The 24,905-nt window shown below is 49.6% G+C and overlaps 1 protein-coding gene across 6 annotated transcripts in view; it reads right to left on the bottom strand.

Annotated features, from left to right (window-relative positions):
• B3GALNT2 (beta-1,3-N-acetylgalactosaminyltransferase 2) overlaps positions 1–24,905 on the bottom strand; it is a 58,062-nt gene that overhangs the window by 13,500 nt on the left and 19,657 nt on the right. For 5 of the 6 annotated variants that reach the window (XR_012644975.1, XM_074990135.1, XM_074990137.1 and 2 more), the window contains exons 4-8: positions 23,624–23,817; positions 18,209–18,304; positions 7,154–7,264; positions 6,284–6,362; positions 4,714–4,897 (exon numbers count right to left, since the gene is read on the bottom strand). Coding sequence is in view for 5 of the 6 variants with exons in the window: in XM_074990135.1 (XP_074846236.1) it covers positions 4,714–4,897; positions 6,284–6,362; positions 7,154–7,264; positions 18,209–18,304; positions 23,624–23,817 (664 nt within the window). In the remaining variant the exon portion in view is untranslated. The remainder of the gene's footprint in view (positions 1–4,713; positions 4,898–6,283; positions 6,363–7,153; positions 7,265–18,208; positions 18,305–23,623; positions 23,818–24,905) is intronic. The other variant, XM_074990136.1, reaches the window with a different exon arrangement.

Here is a 24,905-nt window from a genome sequence, read left to right as displayed (position 1 = left end):
TGGCTTTCTGCAAGACTTTGTGGATCAGCACTGTGGGAGGAAAAGCGTAAAGCAGGGGGCCCATCCACGAGATCGCGAACGCGTCCCCCAGGGACCCCCATCCCAGTCCTGCCCTGGAGCAGAATCGTGGGCACTTCTTGTTGTGTTGAGTGGCAAACAGGTCTATCTGGGGAAAACCCCATGCGTGGAAAATCGGTCGTAGCAGATCGGGACGGATCTGCCACTCGTGCGTGAGTGCAAAACGCCTGCTCAGCTGGTCTGCCTTCACATTGTGAGCGCCTGGTAAGTACGAGGCTTTCAAGATTATATTGCTGGCGATGCACCAGTTCCATAACCGGACTGCTTCCGCACATAAGGCACGGGACCGAGCTCCTCCTTGCTGGTTTATATAAAACATGGTGGAGGTATTGTCTGTACTGATCCCGACGACTTTGCCTTGTATATGGTCTCGAAAGTGTCTGCAGGCGTTGAACACTGCTCTGAGCTCCAGTATATTTATGTGCAGTGACTGCTCCGTGGAGGACCACAGCCCTTGAGTCACCTCTTCGCCCATGTGTGCTCCCCACCCTATGAGGGAGGCATCTGTAGTAAGAAAAACCGATAGTTGTGGTTGGTGGAAGGGTACCCCTGTTAGCAAGTTCTTGGGGTTTACCCACCATTGCAGGGATTTGCGCACCTCTGTTGTGGGCGACACCACCCTGTGAACGGTGTGTGCTGCCGGTTTGTATACGCTCGCCAGCCAGTGCTGCATGCTGCGCGTGTGTAACCTGGCGTTCTGTACTACGAACATCGCCGCTGCCATGTGCCCCAGCAGCTGTAAGCACGTCAGGACCGGCACCGTAGGGCTGAAGGTGATGACCTGCACGAGGGAGCCGATGGCCCGAAAGCGAGTCTCTGGTAGATATACTCTCGCTGTAATAGAATTTATGCGTGCCCCTATGAACTCTATGTCCTGTGTGGGGTCTATCTTTGATTTTGCCAGATTGATAACCAGGCCGAGCGAAGAGAACGTGCCTGCTGTGACGCGTATCATGCGTAGTACCTCCTCCTTCGAGGCCCCTTTGAGTAGGCAGTCGTCCAGATACGGGAATATAAATACCCCCTGTCTGTGCAGGTAGGCTGACACCACTGCCAAGGTCTTGGTGAAGACTCTGGGGGCCGAGGAGAGGCCAAACGGTAGGACCTTGTATTGAAAATGTTCTTTGCCTACCATGAACCGGAGGAATCGCCGGTGAGCCGGATGGATAGTTATGTGAAAATACGCGTCTTGTAAATCGAGGGCTGCGAACCAATCTCCATCGTCCAGTGCCGTAAGGATGGAGGCGATTGTGATCATCCGAAAGCGTTGCTTGCGCAGGTACCGGTTGAGGCCTCGAAGATCTAAGATGGGCCTCCAGCCTCCTGTCTTTTTCTCCGTGAGGAAGTACCTCGAGTAGAACCCTTTTCCTTGCAGTTGCTCCGGCACTCTTTCCACTGCCCCTATGAGCATGAGATGGTCTACCTCCTGCTTGAGCCTCACTACATGGGAGGCCTCCTGGAGGTGGGGCCTGCGTGGAGGTCGTGGCGGTGGGAGCGACTGGAAGGGGATGGCGTACCCCGTGGCTATGATCTCCAGCACCCATTTGTCTGTGGTGATCCTTTGCCACTGGTCGTAGAATGATCGGAGGCGATGGTGGAATAGCCGCTTTAGATGACCTTGTGCGATGGTAGTGATGGCGCAGCCCTGGATCTGTGTGTCAAACTTGTGGCCTTTGGCCTTGCCCCGAGGACGCACGGCTCTGTTGTGAACGTCGCCTGGGAGTTCTGTACTGCTGGTGCTATTGATGTCGCCCTTGCTCGTAACCCCTGTGGAACTGGGGACGCTGTTGCTGGTACTGGTACCATCTTTGTTGAGGGTAGTACTTTTTCTTTCTGTATGGAGGGGTGTAAATCCCCAGGGTCCTAAGTGTGGCTCTTGAATCTTTACTGGAATGAAGGACCGAGTCAGTTGATTCAGCAAACAGCTTCTGCAAGTCGAAAGGAAGATCGACTATCTTTGCCTGCAGATCCCTCGGTATACCCGAAGTCTGGAGCCAGGACTCCCTTCGCATCACCACTGCCGTAGCTGTGGAATGTGCTGCTGTGTCCGCAACATCCAGGGCGATCTGAACTCCCGTCCTCGAGGCTGCGTAGCCTTCTTGCACGATGGCCTTGAGCACCGGTTTCTTGTCCTCTGGAAGCGAGTCCATGAGGGAGGTTAACCTAGTGTAGTTGTCGAAATTATGGTTCACTAAATGCGCTGCGTAATTTGCCATTCGCAACAGTAGAGTGGAGGAGGAGTAGACCTTTCTGCCGAACAGCTCTAGCTTCTTGGCATCTTTGTCTGTTCCCCCTGTCCTGAATTGAGATGTCTTTGATCTTTGTTGCGACAACTCCACCACCAAGGAATTTGGTTGTGGGTGGCTGAAAAGGAACTCCATGCCCTTCGCCGGCACGAAGTATTTCTTATCCGCTCTCTTGTGGACAGGCGGAATAGTCGCAGGGGTCTGCCATATCGTAGTGGCGGACTCCAAGATTGCTTCATCAAGCGGTATTGCTATTTTGGAGGAGGCCGGAGGTCTCAGATTTTTGAGGAGCTTATGGTGTTTCTCTTGCACCTCTGCTGTCTGGATGCCTTGCGTGAAGGCCACCCTCTTAAACAGCTCTTGAAACTGTTTGAGATCGTCCGGAGGATGGACGTCCCTCGGGGCCGTAGCCTCGTCCGGGGAGGAGAGCGAGGAACCACTGGGGTACGCCTCTCTGGACCCTTCCGGTTCCTGTTGGTGATGGTACACCCTCTCGCTAGAGGCTTGCGAGGGAAAATCTCGGGGTTCCATAACCAGTCCCCCCTGAGATACTTGAGTCTCTGTCCCCGTTCACAATTGCCCTCGGGGATACGAGATCGTCTGTGGGGATCTTTCCCTGGTAGATTGCCGGTGGTGTCTATGCCCCGTGTGATAGGGGCGACCATGGCAGTATAGGCACTGTTCTTGGGAAGGTGACCTAGAACACTCCCTTGGTGCATAACCTCTGCGTCTGGGGGAGCGAGATTGTCGAGAGATCTGGGACACTGGAGAGAGCGATTTTGGATAGTATTCCAGCAGCTCAAACCCCAGGAAGGGTGAAGGTGGTCCCAGCCAGGGCGAGGCTGGTTGTAAAAATGGAGACGGGGGCTCCGGGTAGGCTAGGGGGGACCCCTGCCTTCTGGTTGGAGTCTGCAGCATAAGCGGAGGGCTGAAAGAAAGCAACTCCGCAGCCCTGTCTGGAGAGGGGCTGCGGTGCCTCGTTTTGTGTGCAGCCTTCCCCCTCCCTTGAGGAGGTAACTCCGCCCCCTGGCGTGTAGGGGATCTCTGCCCCGTCTGCGCCATGCTCAGCACGCTCATGGGCGGTGCCGCACGGGCGGTGTCCTCCGGTGCCTGCAGGCTGCGTGCCTGCGTGCTCTGCACCGCTGGTTCCCCAGGGGTCGGTGCCGCTGCTTGCGGTGCCGCCGGTACCGGCGCTTGATTAGCCGCCGCCCTGCCTGCGGTGCGGGGCGGCTGTTTGATTATCGGAGGCTGAGCCGCTTCCACGTGGCTCTCTGTGCTGCCGCCAATCAGCTGTTGCTGCGGCTGGGGGCTGCGCGCTCCTCCCGTCCCGCTCGCTGTTGCTGCCGGCAGGGATCGGGCTGGGGAGGCTTTCCTCCGTTTTTGCGCTGATGGGGTGAGGGAGGCGGCTTTCCTTTTATGGGCCCCGGAGGGTCCCTCCTGCTGCGGCCGCTCCGGCACATCTGGCTGGAGGGCCTTGTCAAAGAGCAGCATTTTAAGCCGCATCTCCCTGTCCTTCCTTGCTCTGGCTGTTAGTTTTGCACAGAAGGAGCATTTCTGCGTGACATGGGACTCCCCCAGGCACCTTATGCATAGACTGTGCCCATCAGACGCTGGCATTGCCTCTCGGCAGGACTCACATTTCTGAAATCCTGAAGAGGACATTGTTGGTGAGTCTTTCAGTTGTTAACGGGTACTTAGCACCTTCTCTGTGCTGTTTTTCCCCTTCTTCGATGGCCTGCCACGGCAGGAGGGCTGATGGCCCTAGGCTCCTGGCCTCCGGTGTTCCGCTTGTTACTGGGACTGGACTGAATGCCGTCCCGCTTGTTGTTTTTTGTTTTTTTTTGAAAAATAACAACTGGCTAACTTGCAGTAGCCTAAGAACTTGAAAACTTTAAAGAAAAAACAGTTAAAACCATTGAATACGCTAACTTGGCCTTAGCCTAGTTCGGATTCCATCTGCAGCTGACGGCGGTTAAGAGGAACTGGCGGGGACCGGATCGCACACGTGGCCAGGAGCGCGCAAGGGAGCGGTGCACGCCGGCGCATGCGCAGTCCAGCAGAAACTGCTTGGAAGATCCAATCTGTGGCGCCGGGCGAGCCCGACACCTATTGTGGAGCACCCACGGGGACACTCGAAGAAGAACCTGTTTTACAGGTATTGGGGCAGGCCAGAGAAGATCAGTCCTAAAACCCACACCCTCCCTTTTCATTGCCCGAGGGAGATGGTTTTGTCCCTTTTAGCATGAAAACACCATCACCACACCAATGAGCAGTGAATACTTTCAGTTACATTGTGTAGGTTTTCAGAATAAAGCACATCCAGGACTGTCTGGTGCCAGAAATAAAACCCCGGGGAAATCCCAACTACAAAACTTTTGTTCCAGCTTACCATCGGTAAAAGTTCAGCAATTTGGCTGGAACGTTTCTATAGGTGTCTACAACATCTACAAAAACGATGTCATCATAGGCGCTGCTTTCTTCTTTCAATAATGCATCCTCTTCCTCAAGGCTTTTTAAGTGGTTTGCAAAGCGTTCAGGGCGAGTCTGAAGGCTTTGTAAAAGAGCATCACCTTCTGAAGGGGAAGGAGGAGAAATTACACATGGCCAGAATTACATATTTTTAATACCCCCGGGTGGTAGATACATGGGAGATGGGTGACCCCAGGGTTTAGGGAGGAAAGCACCCCCAGCACCGAGGCCCTGCTGTGGGCACTGGCCTCTGCCCAGCCCCCTCCCCCTCCCCAAGGGGGCTGCTGGTCACAGCCCAGGATAGCGTGGCCCTGGAGCTCCAGGGAGCCAGCAAGCAGTGTGGCAGCAGACTCCTGCAGCCAAGCCACCAGCCCTAGTGCTGGGAGGAGGGTGTGGCACAGCCCCCAGCCTGCCTGCCCTGGTGTCTGCCTCCAGAAGAGTAGGCTGGGGGAAGGAGCCTGGGGACTTCTGATAGAGCATGGGTGGCACCAGATGAGGCAGTTTAGGAAGGCATTTCCTTCCCCTGCCTCAGATACCTGCCACCCACCCATGAGTACATTATATACAGGTGTATATGTTTCTCTTGCACAACAAGCAGCACATTTACATACTTATTTTGTCAGTAAGTGTCCAGCCAAAATCTATGACTTGGAAATTTTGAGATTAATTAAAAAAAAGGCAGCACTAGTTTTACAATAATAAAATGTAAACATTGCAGAGAATAAGTTGCGGGGGGGGGCGTGGCAGGTCATACATATACATATAAATAGACCATGAATATATATACCTATACAGTGGTGTGTGTGTGTATATATTTTCATGGTCCATTATGGCCAATTTCACAGAGGATTTTAAAATCCATGTCATTATTCCAGCCATTTAAATTTGCAATGCCATGGTCTTGCAGTTTTAAGGGTGCCGACGAGAAAAAGAATTGATCCAGGGAGATTTGCAAGGTTATTGTTTGGGGGCGGGGGAGGGAGCAGTGGGAAAAGGGGTTGCAATAATGCTACCCTTGCACAGCTGCTGGCAGGAGCACTGTCTTTGGAGCTAGGCAGCTGGAGAGTGGCAGCTGCTGGCCAGGAACCCAGCTCTTAAGGCAGACCCATCTCCAGCAACAGCGCAGAAAGAAGGATGGCACGATGTGGTATTGCTGCCCTTACTTCTGTGGTGTCGCCTGAAGAGCTGGCCCCTGAGACGGCAGCTGTCACTTTCCAGCTGCACAGTTATGAAGGCAGCAGCACGGAAACAATGGTGACATGGATATGGTTTTGTCACAATTGTGGACACCTACACTGCAGCTGCTGGGATGCTGCCTTCAGAGCTGGGCACCTAGCTAACAGCCACTGCTCTCCGGCCACCCAGCTGTGAAGGCAGCACAGACGTAAGGATGGCAATACTGCAATACTCCTGAAAATAACCTTGTTGCCATTTAAATCTTCTATTGTCTAAGCATGGAAAGGTCCTCTACTACAGATTTGCAGTTTTACCTTGAATAGTGTAAATAAAGCCTCCTGCTATTCCTTCCACACCTTCTGTGAATTCATGTGGCCATGAACCTTCCCCTGTCTGTTAGAGATTGATTGAGAACATGCAAAAAGAGAAATGGGTCAGCAGCAAAATTGAAGCTCCCTCCCTCCCTCCACACAAATTCTGATGCAACAGCTGAAGAATAAAATAATGCATGCTACATTTTTGAGTATCTGCACATATAAAAGACTAAGGCTTTCATTATAATTTTAGGATGAGATTTTCAAAGATGCTAAAGGGATTCAGGTGCTCTATTGCCATTAAAACAGAGACAGCCTTGGAAACTGTAGCATTTATTTTCAAATGTAGTTCTCCAGTGTGATTTGAAGATGGAGCAGAATACAGAAATTAAGACGCAAGTCTTCAACTTTAAATGGCTAAAATAGAATGGCTCAGCATGGTTTGTGAACCAGCATAATATGGTGACAAGGAAAGAGAATTAATTATCTTAGAGTTGCAGTCACTGGGCAGAATTCACCACTGGCAAAAAAACGGGCTCAAGAGCAGTGTCTGAGTCAGCTGCAGTGAATGAGACCCACTATCTTTGAAGCCCACAAAGGGGAAGGGTAAACTTTTTTCCCTGCATGCAGTATGGAAAACAGGACTAATTCAGTCAGTAGCAACATTTTCTTGGTTCACCAGAAGGCTGTATCCGAAGGTGGAAGTAAGCTGACAAAGCAATAGGGGGAACTAGATTGAAATCATCTGACTGGACATTTATAGAGAAACCTAGGGACCACAGAGAAATGGGACAGACAGAAAAAGATCTTAAACATTTACCAAAAAATTGTTTATGATTGGAACATGAGTAGTATGAAGAAATGACACACCATGGACACTCTGAGAACTCCTCCTCCATCGTTAACCATCACCTTGTGAAGATTCCTAGAAACAAGGCCTTGAAGGTCCTGACTTTCCCACACAATAATGCCTTCAAAACTCTGTTAAGAAAGCACACCACAATTTGCTGTTAACAGGATAGATACACTCATCCCTCGCTATATGAGCACAACTGGTTCCTAACTTTTTGCTCGTAGGTGAAAACTCGTAAGAGGGACACTAAATTCCTATTAAGATATGGTAATACAGAGGAAGCCGTGCTAGTCTATACACTATCAAAACAAAAAGCAGTCAAGTAGCACTTTAAAGACTAGCAAAATGGTTTATTAGGTGAGCTTTCGTGGGACAGACTCACTTCTTCAGACCATAGCCAGACCAGAACTTCCTATTAAGATATGTGTAACAGTCTCTGATTGGTTCCAAGTGCTCGGAATGGCAGCAGATGGTGCTGCTTTTCAAAGGTAAGTGAACCTGGGGTTGTGGGGGGTTAAAGGCTGGGGCAGTTTGGGGACATGAGTGGGAGGGAGAGTTAAAAGATGGTGGTGGATTGGGTGGGGCGGGGGGTTAAATACGACCATTTTAGGTTGAGGGGTGAGCAGGGTTAGGCTGCAGCAGTTCAGATGTGCAGGGAGGCGGGGGATTTACGTTTCAGCAGTTTGGGTGCACGGGGGTGGTGGTGGGGTTTAAGTTGCAGTGGTTGGCATGTGGAGGCCGGCGGGGGCAGGGGAGTTAACTTGTAGCAGTTAGGGCGTGCGGAGGCCGGTGGGGGAGGTGGGGAGAGAATAAGTTGCAGCGGCTGGGGCATGCGGAGGCCGGAGGTGGGGGGTTACGTTGCGGCAGTTAGGACATGCAGAGGCCGGCGGGGTGGTTAACTTGTGGCGGTGGGGGGCATGAGGAGGCTGGTGGTGGGGGCGTGCGGGGGATTTAAGTTGTGGCAGTGGGGGCGTGCGGAGGTGGGCGGGGGGGTTAAGTTGTGGCGGTGGGGGCGTGCGGAGGCCGGCGGGGGGGTTAAGTTGCGGCAATTAGGACACGCAGAGGCCGGTGGGGGGTTTAAGTTGTGGTGGTGGGGGCATGCAGAGGCTGGCGGGGGGGGCATGCAGAGGCTGGTGGGGAGGTTAAGTTGTGGCGGGGGGGTTAAGTTGTGGCGGTGGGGGCGTGCGGAGGCCGGCGGGGGGGGTTAAGTTGCGGCAATTAGGACATGCAGAGGCCGGTGGGGGGTTTAAGTTGTGGCGGTGGGGGCATGCAGAGGCTGGCGGGGGGGTTAAGTTGTGGCGGTGGGGGCGTGCAGAGGCCGGCAGGGGGTTTAAGTTGTGGCGATGGGGATGTGCGGAGGCTGGCGGGGGGGGCATGCAGAGGCTGGCGGGGGGGTTAAGTTGTGGCGGTGGGGGCGTGCAGAGGCCGGCAGGGGGTTTAAGTTGTGGCGATGGGGATGTGCGGAGGCTGGCGGGGGGGGCATGCAGAGGCTGGCGGGGGGGTTAAGTTGTGGCGATGGGGGCGTGCGGAGGCCGGCAGGGGAGTTTAAGTTGTGGCGATGGGGGCGTGCGGAGGCTGGTGGGAGGGTGGGGGTTAAGTTGTGGCGGTGGGGGCGTGCGGAGGCCGGCAGGGGGTTTAAGTTGTGGTGGTGGGGGCATGCAGAGGCTGGCGGGGGGGGGCATGCAGAGGCTGGCAGGGGGGGTTAAGTTGTGGCGGGGGGGTTAAGTTGTGGCGGGGGGGCGTGCGGAGGCCGGCGGGGGGGTTAAGTTGCGGCAATTAGGACATGCAGAGGCCGGTGGGGGGTTTAAGTTGTGGTGGTGGGGGCATGCAGAGGCTGGCGGGGGGGTTAAGTTGTGGCGGGGGGGGCCTGCAGAGGCCGGCAGGGGGTTTAAGTTGTGGTGGTGGGGGTGTGCAGAGGCTGGCGGGGGGGGCATGCAGAGGCTGGCGGGGGGGTTAAGTTGTGGCGATGGGGGCGTGCAGAGGCCGGCAGGGTGGTTAAGTTGTGGCGAAGGGGGCGTGCAGAGGCCGGCAGCGGGGTTAAGTTGTGGCGATGGGGGCATGCAGAGGCCGGCGGGGGGGTTAAGTTGTGGCGATGGGGGCGTGCGGAGGCCGGCAGAGGAGTTTAAGTTGTGGCAATGGGGGCGTGCGGAGGCCGGCAGGGGAGTTTAAGTTGTGGCGATGGGGGCGTGCGGAGGCTGGAGGGAGGGTGGGGGTTAAGTTGTGGTGATGGGGGCGTGCGGAGGCCGGCAGGGGGGTTTAAGTTGTGGCGGTGGGGGCGTGCGGAGGCTGGCGGGGGGGGTTAAGTTGTGGCGGTGGGGGTGTGTGGAGGCCGGCAGGGGGTTTAAGTTGTGGTGGTGGGGGTGTGCGGAGGCTGGCGGGGGGGTTAAGTTGTGGCGATGGGGGCGTGCAGAGGCTGGCGGGGGGTTTAAGTTGTGGCGATGGGGGTGTGCAGAGGCCGGCGGGGGGGTTAAGTTGTGGCGATAGGGGCGTGCGGAGGCCGGCAGGGGGGTTTAAGTTGTGGCGATAGGGGCGTGCGGAGGCCAGCAGGGGGGTTTAAGTTGTGGCGGTGGGGGCGTGCGGAGGCCGGCGGGGGGGTTAAGTTGTGGCGATAGGGGCGTGCGGAGGCCAGCAGGGGGGTTTAAGTTGTGGCGGTGGGGGCGTGCGGAGGCCGGCGGGGGGGTTAAGTTGTGGCAGTTGGGTCGTGCGGAGGCTGGTGGGAGGGTGGGGGTTAAGTTGCAGCAGTCGGGGGCATGCGGAGGTCAGCGGGGGGACCAGGCTGTGGCAGATTGGAGTCGTGGGTTGGGGGCAAGTCTCTTAGCATGGGGAGTTCGCTCATCCAGTGAGCAAAAGGTCAGTAAATGTGTCCCTCGTTTAAGCGAGTACTTGTAGATAAAGTACTCGTTTAACGAGGGATGAGCGAATATTGCAACAGATTCTTTGTCAGTCCCCTAGAAGTTCTGCACTTCCTGGTGGTTTCTTATGCGCCTCAGACTCACAAGAGTCCACTTTGCTGTCTTGGGTCTTCCCAGAGGCAAGGGTCTCCATTCACCAAGCCACTCTCATCCCAGGCCAGTCCTAAGTGGGGGTGGAACAGGTCCCCTCCAAAGGTCTTGTGCTGCTCCGATTTCCCCAACCAGGCAGCTCTCCCAGGGAAAGGTGGGAGGTTGGACTCTTTCTGGGCAGCTATGCAAGCGTCTCCTGCCAGGGCTTCAGGGGATTGATGTAGTTTATCTGTTCTTGTTTTTGACGCCCAGGTTGATGGATCTTATGGTTTACTTCTCCAACAGGCTCAGTGACCTCATGGGGCCCTGCCCATGGGCCAGCAGCAGTGGCGGGCATGAGGACCATAATGCAATCCGTGCACTGGAATTGCTGGATCTTGGCCTGGCGATTATAACAGATTTTCTGGGCTGCTTGGACCTCCTCCAGGTGCCTCCTCATGAGAGCGGAGACCTGGGCTACCTGGTCCCTCATCTGCATCACGTACTCCACAATACTACTTCCCCCATTCTCCTCTTCCTCCCAGCCTTCTTTGGCTACATCCAAGATGCCTCGAGGGTGGTGCCCATATAGCAACTTACAGGGGGAAAACCTAGTAGATGACTGGGGAACCTCCCAGATGGCAAACATAAGATAGGTCAGTAACATGTCCCAGTCTTTTCCATCCTGGCTCATGACGTTCCTAATCATTATTTAAGGGTGCAACTGAACCTCCCTATGAGGCCATCCATCTGGGGAAGACAGACCAAGGTCTGCAGAGTCTGTATGTGGAGCAGGGTACATAGGTCTTTCATTAATCAGGACATAAGTGGTGTGCATTGGTCCGTCAGGATTTCTTTTGGGAGGCCCACCCGGGCAAATGATTCCACCAACACCTTGGCTATGCTTCTGGAGGCTGTATTTTGAAGCAGGACTGCTTCGGGGTACCGGGTGCTGTAGTATATACTGGTGTCCCCAGGTTGTCTTTTCCAACAGACCCACCAGGTCCTTAGCAACCCATTCAAATGGAACTTCAATAATTGGTAACGGCACTAGGGGAGCCCCCAGATGGGGACGCAGGCTATGTTGTTGGCACTCCGACCATGAAGCACAGTACCAGCAGACATCTTCATGAACCCCTGGCCAGCAGAATCAGAGCCTGGGTCTTTTCCACCCCCAGGTGTGCTCCAAACAGATGGCTAAGCACCAGGTCCAAAATGGCCCATTGGTGTTTTCGTGGTGTCAGGGTGCACCTCCTCTCCCTGCATGTGTACAATGCAGCATAAGTCCTTGAGTATAGAGTAGGGGCTTGGCCCCCGGGCCTTGCCTTCCACAGGTACCCCATCGACTGCAGCCACCTCCTTTCTGGTATTTTCATAGCGGGGGGTTCTCCACTGGGTCTTGTCCAAAGGTTTTTCTTCCTTGACTGGCCCATTTGAACCCTGAAGGGGATCCCTATGGCTCCTGGGTCGACCCTACAGGACTGGGGTTTGGCACTGTCCTCTGCTCTCTTGCAGCTCTGGGCCTTCCCCTTTGGACTGTTTGGGGTCCTCCTCTCCCTGGACGTCCCCTCCTTCCTCTTGGGTGCCCCTAGGGCCTCTGGTGGGAGCTGCCTACCTCTGGCTCTGACTTCCTACCCTTCCCAGGGCTAGAGAACAAATCTTGGGCCATTTCTGTAAAAATCAGGGCTGGACGCCCATTGATGCCTGCTCCTGCTGGTGGTGAGATTCCCCTTGTTCTTGCTGCTTGGGGGGTGGGGATGGGGGGGAAGCAGCCTACTGAAACCAGGGAAGTCCCTTTCAATAAGCACCAGGTAGGGGAGGCACAGGACTACTCTTATTTGCACCTGATGCTAGTCCCCTGGCTTCCCACCCTCTCACTTGTGTTGGGGTAAGAGTTTACTGTCCCACAGATGCAGGTGACACCAACATGTTTGGTCGGTATCCTCTGGCTGGGCTCTACTAGCTTCCCTGAGACTAGGATAACCACACTCTCAAAGTCTACTAAGGCCAAAGTCTCTACCCCTTCAACTCGCACTGATCACGTGGATTTGTGCAGGGCAACCACAACCCTCACCAGACTAAGAAGGATGAATGGGTAACCCCAGTCCCCAAGGTTACACTGCATGGGCTCATCCCAGTTGGGACATGGGGCTGCTATATGGCCCAGCTCCTCAAATCCATAGCACCAGTAATTTCACCTCAGGATAAGGAGGGCCTAATCTCAGGGTCCTGTCATACGTGGCGGGGTTGTGCAGGGAGTTCTGGTGACAGTTTCAGCATGCACTAGTCTATAAAGAAGACCTCCAACATGTCCTCTCTGTTATGGACATTGGGGCACAGACATTTCCATGCAAGGTGGATCAGTTCGAACATCTGAGCTCTTGGGGGTTTATACTCTTGGTACTTTCAGGCATGTAACTTCTGGGCCCTTGTTGCTGCGGGTACCCTCAGTCGGGCCAGGATCTCTTCCTTAAGCTGGTGGTATACACCTGCATGTTTGACAGGGAAGTCGTAATAGGCTCTCTGGGCCTGCCTGCAAAGAAAAGGGGCAAGGATGTTGACCCATTGTTCCTCTGACTAGCCTTCTCACTGTGCAAGCCACTCGAATGCAAGGGGGTAGGCCTCTACATCCTCATTCAGCGTCATCTTGGGGAGGCAAACCACGGCCCTCAAGACTCTTACCCCTTGGGAGCTCAAGATGCTAACTCCTGCACCTAGTCTACCATCTCCCCCAGAAGGGCATGATCTGAACCAGCCTGGTCCATTATAAGCTTGTTTGTTTCTTGTTGTACCCGGGTGGCCTCTTGCTAGGCCACCACAGCTTGCACCAATGCTTTCACTAAGTATTCCATACTGGGCTAATCCTAACTCCCAACCCCACAAGTGTGTGTTGCGGGGGAAGAACACCCAGGGAGCTCAGGGGTGAAGAAAGGAGGATAAACCCCAAGCCCACACCCAAATGCACTTTTCTTCCTTTAAATTGCATTTGGCTGCTGCGCAGTAAGATCCCACTCCTGACATCAGTGTGCCAGATTCCTTGTCACTCCCCTAGGGGTTCTGCACTTCCTGGCAGTTTCTTATGTGCTACAGTGATGAGCATCTCTTCTTTTTCACTACCTGCTAGTTTTAGGAGGGTGATGTCGTCTTTGGCAACCTAAAGCAGCACAGGAATTTCCATAGTTTTTCTTTGCAGTGCTCCCTGCCCTTTTACATTTCCCTGGAGTGCACTGCTACACCACGTGGCTGGCAGGTGTTCCATCTTCCCCCTCCACGCAGCTGGCAGGCTCTCCAGACTCTCCACCCATTTCCCTTTCCCCTGCCTGCATTTCTTTTTGCTTTACAGGAGTCCCTCCCCACCCTGCCATCCATGCAGCTAGAATCAAACCCTTCTCCCTCACCATGAAGCTGCTGGGCTCTGCAGACCTTGGTCCTGCACACTGGCATGTCCACCACTGGCATTCCCTGCTTTACATGGCCTCTTCCATGATGAGGGTTGCTCTGGGAACTGCCAAGAAACATTTTTCACCCGACATAATGTTAGAAAACTTCCTCCTTGCATTTATTTTCACTTGATGCAGATCTCTTTCCCACCCAGCCATCCAGCTGTCTGGAATCAAACCCTCCCCCATCAGCATGCGACTGCTCCCCCTGCTTTGCACACACCACCCCCTTGCAAAGCAGACAATAGCTTAACATATCCACAGTGAAATAGTGTGGATAAGTAATGGTTTGTGCAATGCATGATTTGAACCCTTGTCATCCCTAAGCAGCATTAAGCGGACTTGCAAAAAGAAAGCTTCACTGATTGTAAATAGAGACCCATTCATGTAACGGGTAAGCGCTCTGTAGGAATTGTACCTCAGTTTTGACCTTCACTTTCCAGCGGGTATCCCCAGCATGGGAGACAAGGTGGGGAAGTACAGAAGGCCCAAGCAGGACCTTACCCTGCAGCACCTTGAGTGGGCCCAAGAAGAAACCACTGAGAGCAAAAGGACACAGTAGCACCAGACTGTGCTTGAGTTCAGGAGAGAGCAAATGGCGCACCTGATGGGGGATGTGGCAAAGCTCATAACAGCAATGAGTGACCAAAACGAGGTCCTGCACGCCATGCTGGAGCTGCAGAGGGACTACCTACACAGCACTGTGGGCTCCAATCCCTGCTGCCCGGAATTCCCTGAATACGTCACCCACCCCCGTCATCGCGGTCCCCGAAAGCAGAGAGGGAGAGCAAGGACAGTCTGGCACTCCACCCCCAAGAGCAACTGCAAAAGGCTATTCCACCACCCTTGACATCCCTTCTTTTGCCTCCTGCTTACCTTCTCCTCCCCACAAACAATCTTATTCTTTTGATGACAGCTACAGTGTGATTTTTTTGGTATCCATGGCCATTTCTACACATGCCACATAAACGGCCTGAAATATGCTAATGAGACATGGATGTAAATTCCCGGCACCTCATTAGCATAGGGTCACATGATTTGGAGTCCAGAAGATGATCTTCTGGACTCCAAAACAGTGTATAGAAGTGCAGCCCCCGGGGTGGGGGTGTTTTCTGGAAGAAATCATTTCAGGGAGTGGTATTACAACACTGATTGCTGCTGCCTCCATGTGGTTATTGGAGAATGGGCTTGTGGGTAGTTGCAAACAAGCACTACTCATGGCATCAGCCTCTGCAGATCCAGGCGCTCATGAAATTATCCTGCCTAGATTCATAAATGTTACACAAAATACAGCTTACTACAAATCATGGTGGGGACATTAGCGGGGATATTAGTTTCACAAAGGTCACTAGGCACCCAAACCTTACTTTTAAACAGCCAGGTGCATTCCATCACCATTCTGCACCTGCTGAGTCTTAAATTGAAGTTTTCCTTCCTGCACTACAGGGCGCCTGTGCATGGCTTCATAAGGCAAGGAAACAGAGGATAAGGAGGGTCACCCAGTAATACTATAGGCATTGCTGATCTTGATTTTCTGGTCTGGGAAAATAGTCTCATCCAGGAGCTTTCTGTACAGACCAGAAGATGCGTGCATCATGAACTTTCACTGACCATCCCACGTTGATGTTGGTGAAATGACCTTTGTGATCTGCCAACACCTGCATCATCATCACCACCCCTTTCTGTTTACATACTCAGAGGCCAGGTGGTCTGGTGCTATAATGGGGATGTGTACACCATCCCCACTGCAGTTAGGAAACCCCATGGCAGCAAAGCCATCCCCTATGGCCTGTATGTCTTCCAGGGTCCGCTGTCATCCTCAGAAGACACCAAAAGATTGCATTGGCCACCTCCACCACTGCAGCTCCCTCTGTAGATCTGCTCACCCTGAACTGATTTGCCACTGACTGGTAATTGTCGGGCGTTGTGAACTTCCATAGAGCAATGGCCACTCGCTTCTGAATTGATAAGCATTGAGGCGCTTCAGGGCAGGGGCCAGCAAATCTCAAAGTTCCACAAAAGTGGATTTGCACATGCAAAAGTTCTACACCCACTGCTGGTCAGCCCAGGACTCCAAACGAATGTGGTCTCAGCAGTGTGTGCTGGTTTCACAAGCCCAAAGCTGCTGCTTCATGATCAGCGATGCCTCCAGGGCAGACAGCATTTCTGAGTTCTTGGACTGCAGTTATGCAATTTCCTCTTCAAAATCTTCATCATCATCCTCAAACATCATCTCCTTTTGTAGTTGCTATAATGGTCTGTACAATGACTTGAAGCATTCGAGGATCCATGCTTGTACTAGTGCTGTGCCAGAGAAAATGGAGCCATTTCCTATTCATTTTTGCTTGGTTAGTTGGTGCTCTGAATTCTGGGACAATGCTTTGCATTCTGGGGTAGTGACATCAAACACCCACAAAAACTGCGGCAATTCCCCCCCACCCCAACTCATTTGTACAAAACCCCCAGAAAGCAACAAGGCTAAGGCACCGTGGGACAGGTAGCTACAATGCATTTTTCATGCAGCTGAACTCTGATAAGGCAATGGAGATGTGGTGACTTGACACAGAGAAATGGTGGGCGGAATTTCTGGAATGTTTGAGACCACTTACATTTGAATTCATAAGAATGAAGTTAAAAAGATCAAATTTATTATAAGTTTTTTTATCGTAGTGTAGATGAGTTAAGGACCCAAGCAATACTGGGTAAATCTGCTAGTTATATATAGCTAGAAAAGAAAAAAAAAATTACAAGTGCCTGGGAGTTTAATATGTTGGGGGAAACCCCCCCTACCACACACACAGAGTATCTGCTCCACATTACTTTAAATTTCTTACCCCTCAAGAAATTTAAGCAGCATTACATTACACGCAGAAAATACTGCAAGGGATTTGCTTACTTGACAAGCTAGACCACCAAAATATTTCTCTCTAGTAAACCATTTACAGAGCTAAATCAGGAGTTCTCAACCTTTGTTTTTGCTGGGGCCCCCTTAGAAAATATCTCAGGCTGCAATAACCTCCCATTTTCCCCAAAACCCATCACTCACTCACTTCTGCACTGCTGCTGGCGGCAGCACTATCTTCAGGACTTGGTGCCCAGCCAGCAGCTGCCACTCTAATGACCCTCCTGTAATGGCCTTGCAACTCCCTTTTGGGTCAGAACCCTCAGTCGGAAAAACACTGAAATAAACTAACCAGTCAACTACTACTTCCTCTTACAGAGGACTGAGCACCACAGTGACTCTTTTATTAACTTGGATGAAGTCAGAGGAATAATGGAAGGACTAAATTGACCCTGAGTGTCTATAACTTAGTCAGTCATTCATTTCCTCTCACTTTTCCAGACAAACCACTTCACTGTATTTCTCCCAGTCACACGAATCTATTTCAATTTAAGACATAGTTGATCTAAGAGAACAAATTTAAATTAAAAGAGGCAAACTTGTAAAATGATCTCTGATCTATTTAGGGACTGGGAACTCATGCTGCAACTGCAGCGCCTCACAGCCAGCAGCTGTCACTCTGCCAGCATTCCCACAAGGTTGATCTGAGTAAAGGCTGTAGGATCAAGCCCTCAGTGTAGCATTATTAAATCTATTTTCTTTCCACATTTCTTTTACAATGTTTAAACGTTTCATTCCAGAACCCTGAAAAGCACCCTATCCCCTTCAGTACAGCCCAACCACAAACGGTAGGCACCATTCCCACGTGAGATCATCAAACCTTGGACCCAGCCTTCAGAGCTTAATAAATGCACTTTACAACCAGCAATAGTGTTAACAATAGCAATCCACCCCATACAGCAGCAACAGCAGAGCCCCCACTTTGTGTGATGCTTCCTCTCATTTCTTACATACCTTGATAAGCAGTGAAATAGCAGCTAACAAGGGCCATATCTAACGTACTACAGGAATCCATATGAGCCCCCATTCATTTCAATGGGTAAGTTTACACTTCAAAGCTATTGTTTCTGGGTCTCTGCAAACTCAGGCAGAGACTATGTATTATTTACAACAATCTCATATTTTGCAAGGTGGTGGGTTTCCCCGCCCCATCTATAATTGCTGAAGACTTTTTTCAAAATGAAAGCAGAGACTCAAGAGAACAACCAAGAGTTTTGCCTGTAACCCCTAAACAGGCCCTTTGCTCTCTCCCCTACAGGAAGGGAAAATAATCTACTCCATGGGAAATGCGATCCCACAGAATCTAACTAGGTTACCTTTACAGACCAGGATTTGGAGACCTATTCTCTCAAGCATACAGCACTAGCTATACACCCTTGAATCATTTTTAAGAGGTCTGCTTGGGGCAGGGAACATTAGATGAAAATCTCTAGAGCATTTACTTTAAAAGGAGACACAGTAAAAGCTTGGTTATAAATGGCCGATTCAGTTAAATGGCATGCCACGAGGTAGCTTGCCCAGCTGGGGCTGGAAGCCGGCCCCAGCTCAAAATAACCAACTTTTTTTTTTATTTCCTGGGGACACCAGATAGTAAAGCTTATAGTGTACTAGCATCCAGAATGTGCAGTGTGGGCTTACCATCTCTTGCCACTAATAGATATACATAAAGCCTTAAAAATATAAATAGAAAAAAAGTAAATGCCCGTCCTACAAATCAAATCAGCATAGGAAATTAAATACTGCACATACCTCTGGCAAAATGAACTGTTCTACTGGCTTATACCACAGTCTGTTAACTTGCACTCCACAGCTAGGCGGGCTAAAGCGCGCACTGAAGAGAGCTTCCTGTGTGCAAAATACAGAAAGGCAAACAAAAATAAGAATTTATCTTCCTAACTCACAAGGGCTGTACAAACAATGCTAGCCTACATTCTCTTACCTGGTTTCAACAACAGAATGGACAAACCTCTTACAGCAAACTCTAGCATCTTTTGTTTTACACAATGTTATTAGCTATTTTTCATGCAGAAATAGCCCTTAAAACCAAACAGTAACTTATTTTGAGTTCTGTCTCCCACCTCAAATATAGAGCTCATAAGACTTACTGAACTCTTCCCTGCCCCTCCCATTCCCAGACAGGGAAAAGCCCAATCTCCACAGTAGGGACAGAAGTTGAGCCAGCCTGTGTGCCGGCTCAGCCTTTTAAATAGAGCGGCAGTGGAGGAAACTGGCTGATCCCAGCTTCACCAGGAACAGAGGCTGAGACAGCCACTCCCTAATTACTTCAGGGGTGGGGGGGCTGCAAGTAACCCCTAGCACTAGCCAACACGCAGATGCTTATCAGTTAGTCCTGTAACTGGATACTCTATTAAATCCCTAACCAATACAGAGCCTCACTACTTGGACTGGTTTAGGAATGGTGAATGCTAACCATCGTATTTACCGAGTTGCCAGGAGGATGCTTTCCTATAAGCACCTTTGCATATTCACGTTGATAGCGTAAGACAATTAATTCACTTCTCACACTTTCACAGAAAAGCTGTATCACACAGCATTCTAGAAAGTCTATTTAATGTTGACTAGGGCAGTGTTTCTTAAACTGAGCTCTGCAGAACACCAGTGTTCTGTGAACAACTGGCAGGTGTGTTGTGAGCGTTTGGCAAAATACACTGATGGTATAAATTCTGTTATTAAAACCAGATACAATGTTACTTCCTCATTGCTATGGTACCTGATGGAATTACTTCACTTTGTTCTTCCCCCTGTATGTTTTGGTTTTTTTGACTGACAATTTTTTTTGAAGAAAATTTTCACAGGTGTTCCGCATAAAAAATATTATTGGTAGCCTGTGATCTCAAGAAGTTTAAGAAACATTCGACTAGTCTGCTATTATAAACCTGATTTTGATGTTAATCTACCTCTCACTTAGCTAAAAAACATCAGTTCAGATGCCCTTTATTAGAGCAGAATTTTCAGGGACAAAATCTGTAGGTTGGACTTGGTGATAGACAGGACAATTTGAAAAATCCATGGCTTTCACCTTTTGGGCTTAGTTTTCTAACTTCTTCCCCATATCATTTGGGCAGAGCATGGTCAGGAAATTTTCCTTGCTGCGTTGATTCCACAAAGAATTTGGTGAGTTAACTTTGAGAGGTTTACGTAAGGCTAAGATTTGTGTCATGGATATTTTTAGTAGAAGTCACAGACAGGACACAACCTATAAAGAAAAATTCACTGAAGTCTGTGACCTGTCCCTCACTTTTACTAGAACTATCCATGACAAAATAGGGGGGGGGGGAACATGGGCAACTTCAGGCATCAGATGGGTGCACCAGTCTCTTTCTTCTCTTGTAATTTGGAGCTGTGCTCCCCACCCACCATTGTGGTGACTTGGAGCTCGAGCACTCATGTCAGTCAGGGGCTGCAGGACACCCCTCACAGCTCCTAGCCCTACAACTTACAAGACACCTGTAAGCCAAAATCAAGGTGGTCTTTGGAAGTCACAGATTCTGCGACTCATCCGACCTCCTTGACAAAATCATAGCCTTACCAGATGCATTTGATCTGAACCTATAAGAAATCCACAGTTTACAAAATCTACGTGTATATGGAGTTTAGGAAGTCTTTATATTATCAGACTACACCAGCAGCATTAATCTCCGTTAAGGATAAGAAAGTAATCCGCAACACAGGGATGCAGAACCTACACCCTGCAGGCTGGATCCGGTCCACAGCTTGCCTTCATCTAGCCTGCGAGGCTCACCATGCCACCCCCACAATGGGGTCAGCCAGTGCTGGTGTTCAGCTACACTGAAGGAACCATGGCTGAGACACTAGCACCAGCTCCCTGCTGAGAGGTGGGTGTGGGGAGCCCCAAACCTCAAGGCCTGATCAAGGCAAGTTTGGGGCTGCATCTGGCCCCTGGGCTCTGCCTGGCAGGGTGGACAAAGAGGTTGTGTGTGCTGCCAGGAAGCGCTCCCTACAGGCACTGCCCCCAGTCGCTCCCATTGGCTGTAATCATGGCCAATGGGGGGCAGGGTGCCTGCAGGGAGCCCTTCCCTGCAATGTACAGAGCCATGCCAAAACAGCCGTGACAGGTGGTCATCACAGTTCCCTGGTCCTCATGCCAAAGACCCCCATGCTGTGGCTGCACCTTTTCTCCCTCCTGCCCAGACTCCACACCACCACCACCACCCCCCACTGCTGCATCCCCCTTCCCTCTCTGATCTCGCACACCCACCTCACTGTTGTACCCTCCCTCCTGCCCAGACCACGCACCCCCATCTCCAGCCTACTCCTGCCCCCTACCATCTGCCCAGACCCTTGCACCTAAGCCCCCAGACTGCTCCCTAACAGCCACCTCCCACACACCAACCCCCTCATTTTTGGCCCCACCCCAGAGCCTGGGGAGCCCCACAAAAATCTACTACCCCCAGGCCCAGAAGAGTTAACCAGGCTCTGAGCCTTGGTGTCTCCCTTCCCCCACCCAGGGGAGCTGAAGCTTGCAGGGAGGGGGTCATTTCCCCTACTTCTTAATGGGGGAACTACATCTGAGAGTTTATTTTTTTTAATTTAATTTGGTTCCTCCCTTGTGTGTGCCTGCCCCCTGACTGATGTTTCCATGGATCAATGGCACCTGACCCAAAAAATATTTCCCACACCTGTTTTTAAAGATGGCAGGCTCATGGCCTGTGCAGTAATAAGATGGCGTATAAGGATGGGAAAAAACAGAGGCTAAAAGAAGCTTTGCCACAACTACAGATCTGGCCTGTGATGAGCTGTATAACAAGGCTATGAAGCAGAAAAGACCAGCTGGAAACTTGCTAAGGCAAGAGAAGAAAACGGTGGAAGATGTGAACAAGTTTACTTAGATTAGAAATGAAAATAGTATTTTGCATACAAACGGTGAACCTATCAGCAAAGGCCAGAGTGATTACTTTGGGAGTTAGGGGTGGAAGACGAATGAGGAGAATGCAAAAGAGGAACTCACAAGAAGGGATGACAGACTGCATACAGGAGGAAGAGGTTACGCATTAGGAAAATTAGAACAGAAACAGTATTGGGACACCAAAGTGCCAGGGAACGCACCTGAGTCTTTGGGAAGGGAAGACGTCATATTTAACGAGTCTGTGCGAAGTATTCTAAAGAAAATGTCTGATGAACGACGTAAAAGCTGTGTAGTGCTCATTTTTAAGCAGAAAGGTGAGGTTACAGTGTATGCTAATTATCATCCAGTTAAACTAATGTACCTGTTCTGAAAGAGCAGGAGGAGAAGATTACTGAGAAGTACTTGCCAGAAAGAGTTGAAATTTGGACCAGTATGGACTTACGCCAGGAAGAAGCATCACTGATGCCATATTTCTACATCTTCCTGGAGAAGTTCAAGTAGAGACAGCTACTGGGCATAGTCTGTTGGACTTGGAGAAAGTTTGCTCACATACCCAGACAGTTAGTCTGGTGGAGTACGAGATGGAAAGATGTGCCAGAAACATGGTGTCCGTTTTCTCCATGCCACTTGACAGAGTGACTGCTGCAGTCAAAGCCACATAGGGCTAGACAGAGAATTTTCAGTAAACATGACCTGTAAATGGGATCAGCACCGAGCCCCTTCTGTCGTCTGTGACTCCCATAAAATACAAAGGGAGTTGCCTTAGAATATGCTGTTCACAGAAGACTTAGTGATACGTGTGGAAGACTGAGACACCCTGCAAACAAAGGGTGGCCACACAGAAGCAGGCACGACACAGAACACTGGTAAGAACTGAGGTTTTAATCCATAAGGACCAACCTGTAGAGGATATCACAGGCACAGATCTTAGAAGAGTGAAAGAATGCAAATACCTAGAATCAATGGATGGTTGCTGACAGTAGTACCCTCTTGAGCAATGCTCAATACTACAACTGCTTGTCGCAGAGGGCAAGAGCAGACCCTAGTTCTCTGTGATAGAGATACCAATAAAGTTAAAAGGTAGAAAGTGTATAAAACTGTAATTTGACCCAACCTAACATACCAAACAGAGGCTTGATCAGCCACAAGAAATCAGTAGGCTAAAGAAATGAAGACAATGGGATGGTTGGAGACTCCATTTTAGGGGACAAAATGAGGCTGAGAGGGCCTAATGTTAGTTGCCCATCTGAAGACAAGGTAAGGGAGGCTAGGCTACTCCTATGTCAGTTATATCAGTAAGATGGCCTTTGAAATGACCATGGATGTACGACAACCAAGGAGGAGGCAAAAGACCTGGTACAAGGACTAGATATCAGAGGATCTTAGACAGAGCAATTTACGCAACAAACGGGGGCACAACCATGGGTTTTGGAAGAAGGGTACAAAAGTTGTCAGCCCAGAATATGGAACTGGAAATAAAGATGATGACAATGACTAAAGGTGACCTAAAGTTTTGCGTCCATAAAAGAACTGGAAAAGTATATGGACATAATTATACTGATCAGGTGTTAAATGAAAAGACTGCACAACAAATTCTAGATATCTAGCTAAAGAGTGCACAAGTATACGGGCAAAAATTAACATCTTACCTGCACTTCCTTACTTTCAAACATTTGAAAGGGGACTTCTGTTTTAATTTCAACTAAAAACTGTTGTGTCTTGGAATTACAAAGAACATTTCATGAAGAAGCATTTGTGTTAACCTACACACTAATTTAAAATAGTAGTCTATACTTATACAGAATAATATTTAATATTAAAAGTTTGTAAATCAGTTTTCCACATTCACCAGACAACAAATGTGAAAGATTTATACTCCTTTGACAGTTCTTAAGAGTTCAGTGAACTGGTCTTTGTAACACTGGTCCTACATTTGATAAGCAACTCCCCTTCTTTTCATAGGCTATTACATATGTATTTCCCAACCTCTGTTTTCCATTCCATGCATTTGACGAAGAGGTTTTTAACCACAAAAGCTTAAGCCCAAAATAAATCTGTTAATCTTTAAGATGCCACAAGATTCCTGGTTGGCTTTGCAGATACAGACTAAAATGGCTACAGCCCTCTGAGAGTCTCTCTTCTTAGCGTACATTAGGGTAAATCACTAATTTGCTAGGTCATTAACATTCATCTCACTGTGCAGGAATTCAATCCATAATAGAAAGAAAAAAATGTGTTAGTCAGTCCTCTTGGGTAAGATAACAAAAATACCGTACCTCCTGTTCTGCCTGGTACAGTTTTACAGTGATATTCCTCTGGAACCCCAAACCATCAGCATCATAGAATACCCCAAGACTGGTAATGACGATGGGGTAAAGAACTCGAAAATTCACACTGACAATGCGGTCTTCAGAAAGCACTGAAGGTGTATTCTCAGGGATACTGAATGCTTCAATTTCCTGATTCAAAACTGTATTTAAAAAAAAAGGAATAAGGATTATACTGTCATGTGAACAATTTATCATTCTAGAATTATGTATACATGGGAATGTCTGATGAATTAGCAGCATAGTTGGCAAAATCACAAAGGTAATCAAATTGCAGAGGAAAGATGACCAACTGAAAACTGCTATAAGGAGAAACTTAGAATTATTCAGTAGCCTCCTGGTTACCAGTTATGGTAAGTCAGTGTTTGAACATGCAAATAGAGCTCAATGGAAGCACACAGACTTATATATAACATCTTACTCTACTTAATAAGGACAGCTGTTTTAGTCAGTCTCCTTCAGGAATGCAATGTATTTTTGGAACACTTTATAGCAATGACTCCTGCTTAACTATTAGCACAAATCGCATTTAAGGTGACTCATTTTAAGAGTTTCAAGGTTGTTTGTTTTTTTTTTTTTAAACAGGAGTTTGGATAATAGTGATTAGTGATATAATAGTTGCAAATATAATATATTTATATTTATAAGATATAATAGTGATTAGAATAGTGATATAATAGTTGCAAAGTAAATATTCAAAGGAGGAAAAAGGAAAATGAAAGGTCAGAAATATTTTTGTCACATATTTTATTCATAACAGTGTTTCATTTCAAGTATTTTTAACACTTCTATTTTAAATTATTGCCTCTTCTGCTAAGGACAGATTCTCCAAACACTATCAGATGTAGGACACACTTTAGCAAAATTGGCCTCACATGGTCATGTGGCTAAGACACTGTACCTGGATGATCTGGGTTCAGTTTTCAGCTCTAACACAACACATGCAGTCTCAAACAAGTCATGTGAGGCCCTCGGGTTCAGTTCCCTGTCTGTATACAACAATCCCTACATGACAGAGATAGTGAGATGGTAAATTACTTGGGGGAGATCTTCAGAGACACAAAGAGTGTCCAATACCAATGAAAGCCAATGATCTGCACTTTGTGCCTCATAAAAATTTCCCCATAAATGTCTGCATGTGGTGCTCATAAGCGGGCTCTTTAAGTGCCTACATAGACAGTAAACTCTATGTCTAGTCGTATTTGCAGAATAGGGCCATTAACTGCAACAG

Source organism: Carettochelys insculpta, chromosome 3, assembly GCF_033958435.1.
Source record: "Carettochelys insculpta isolate YL-2023 chromosome 3, ASM3395843v1, whole genome shotgun sequence".
Classification (NCBI taxonomy): domain Eukaryota; kingdom Metazoa; phylum Chordata; order Testudines; family Carettochelyidae; genus Carettochelys; species Carettochelys insculpta.
The sequence above is the reverse complement of the archived record's forward strand: the minus strand, read 5'-3'. Positions and strand labels throughout refer to the sequence as shown.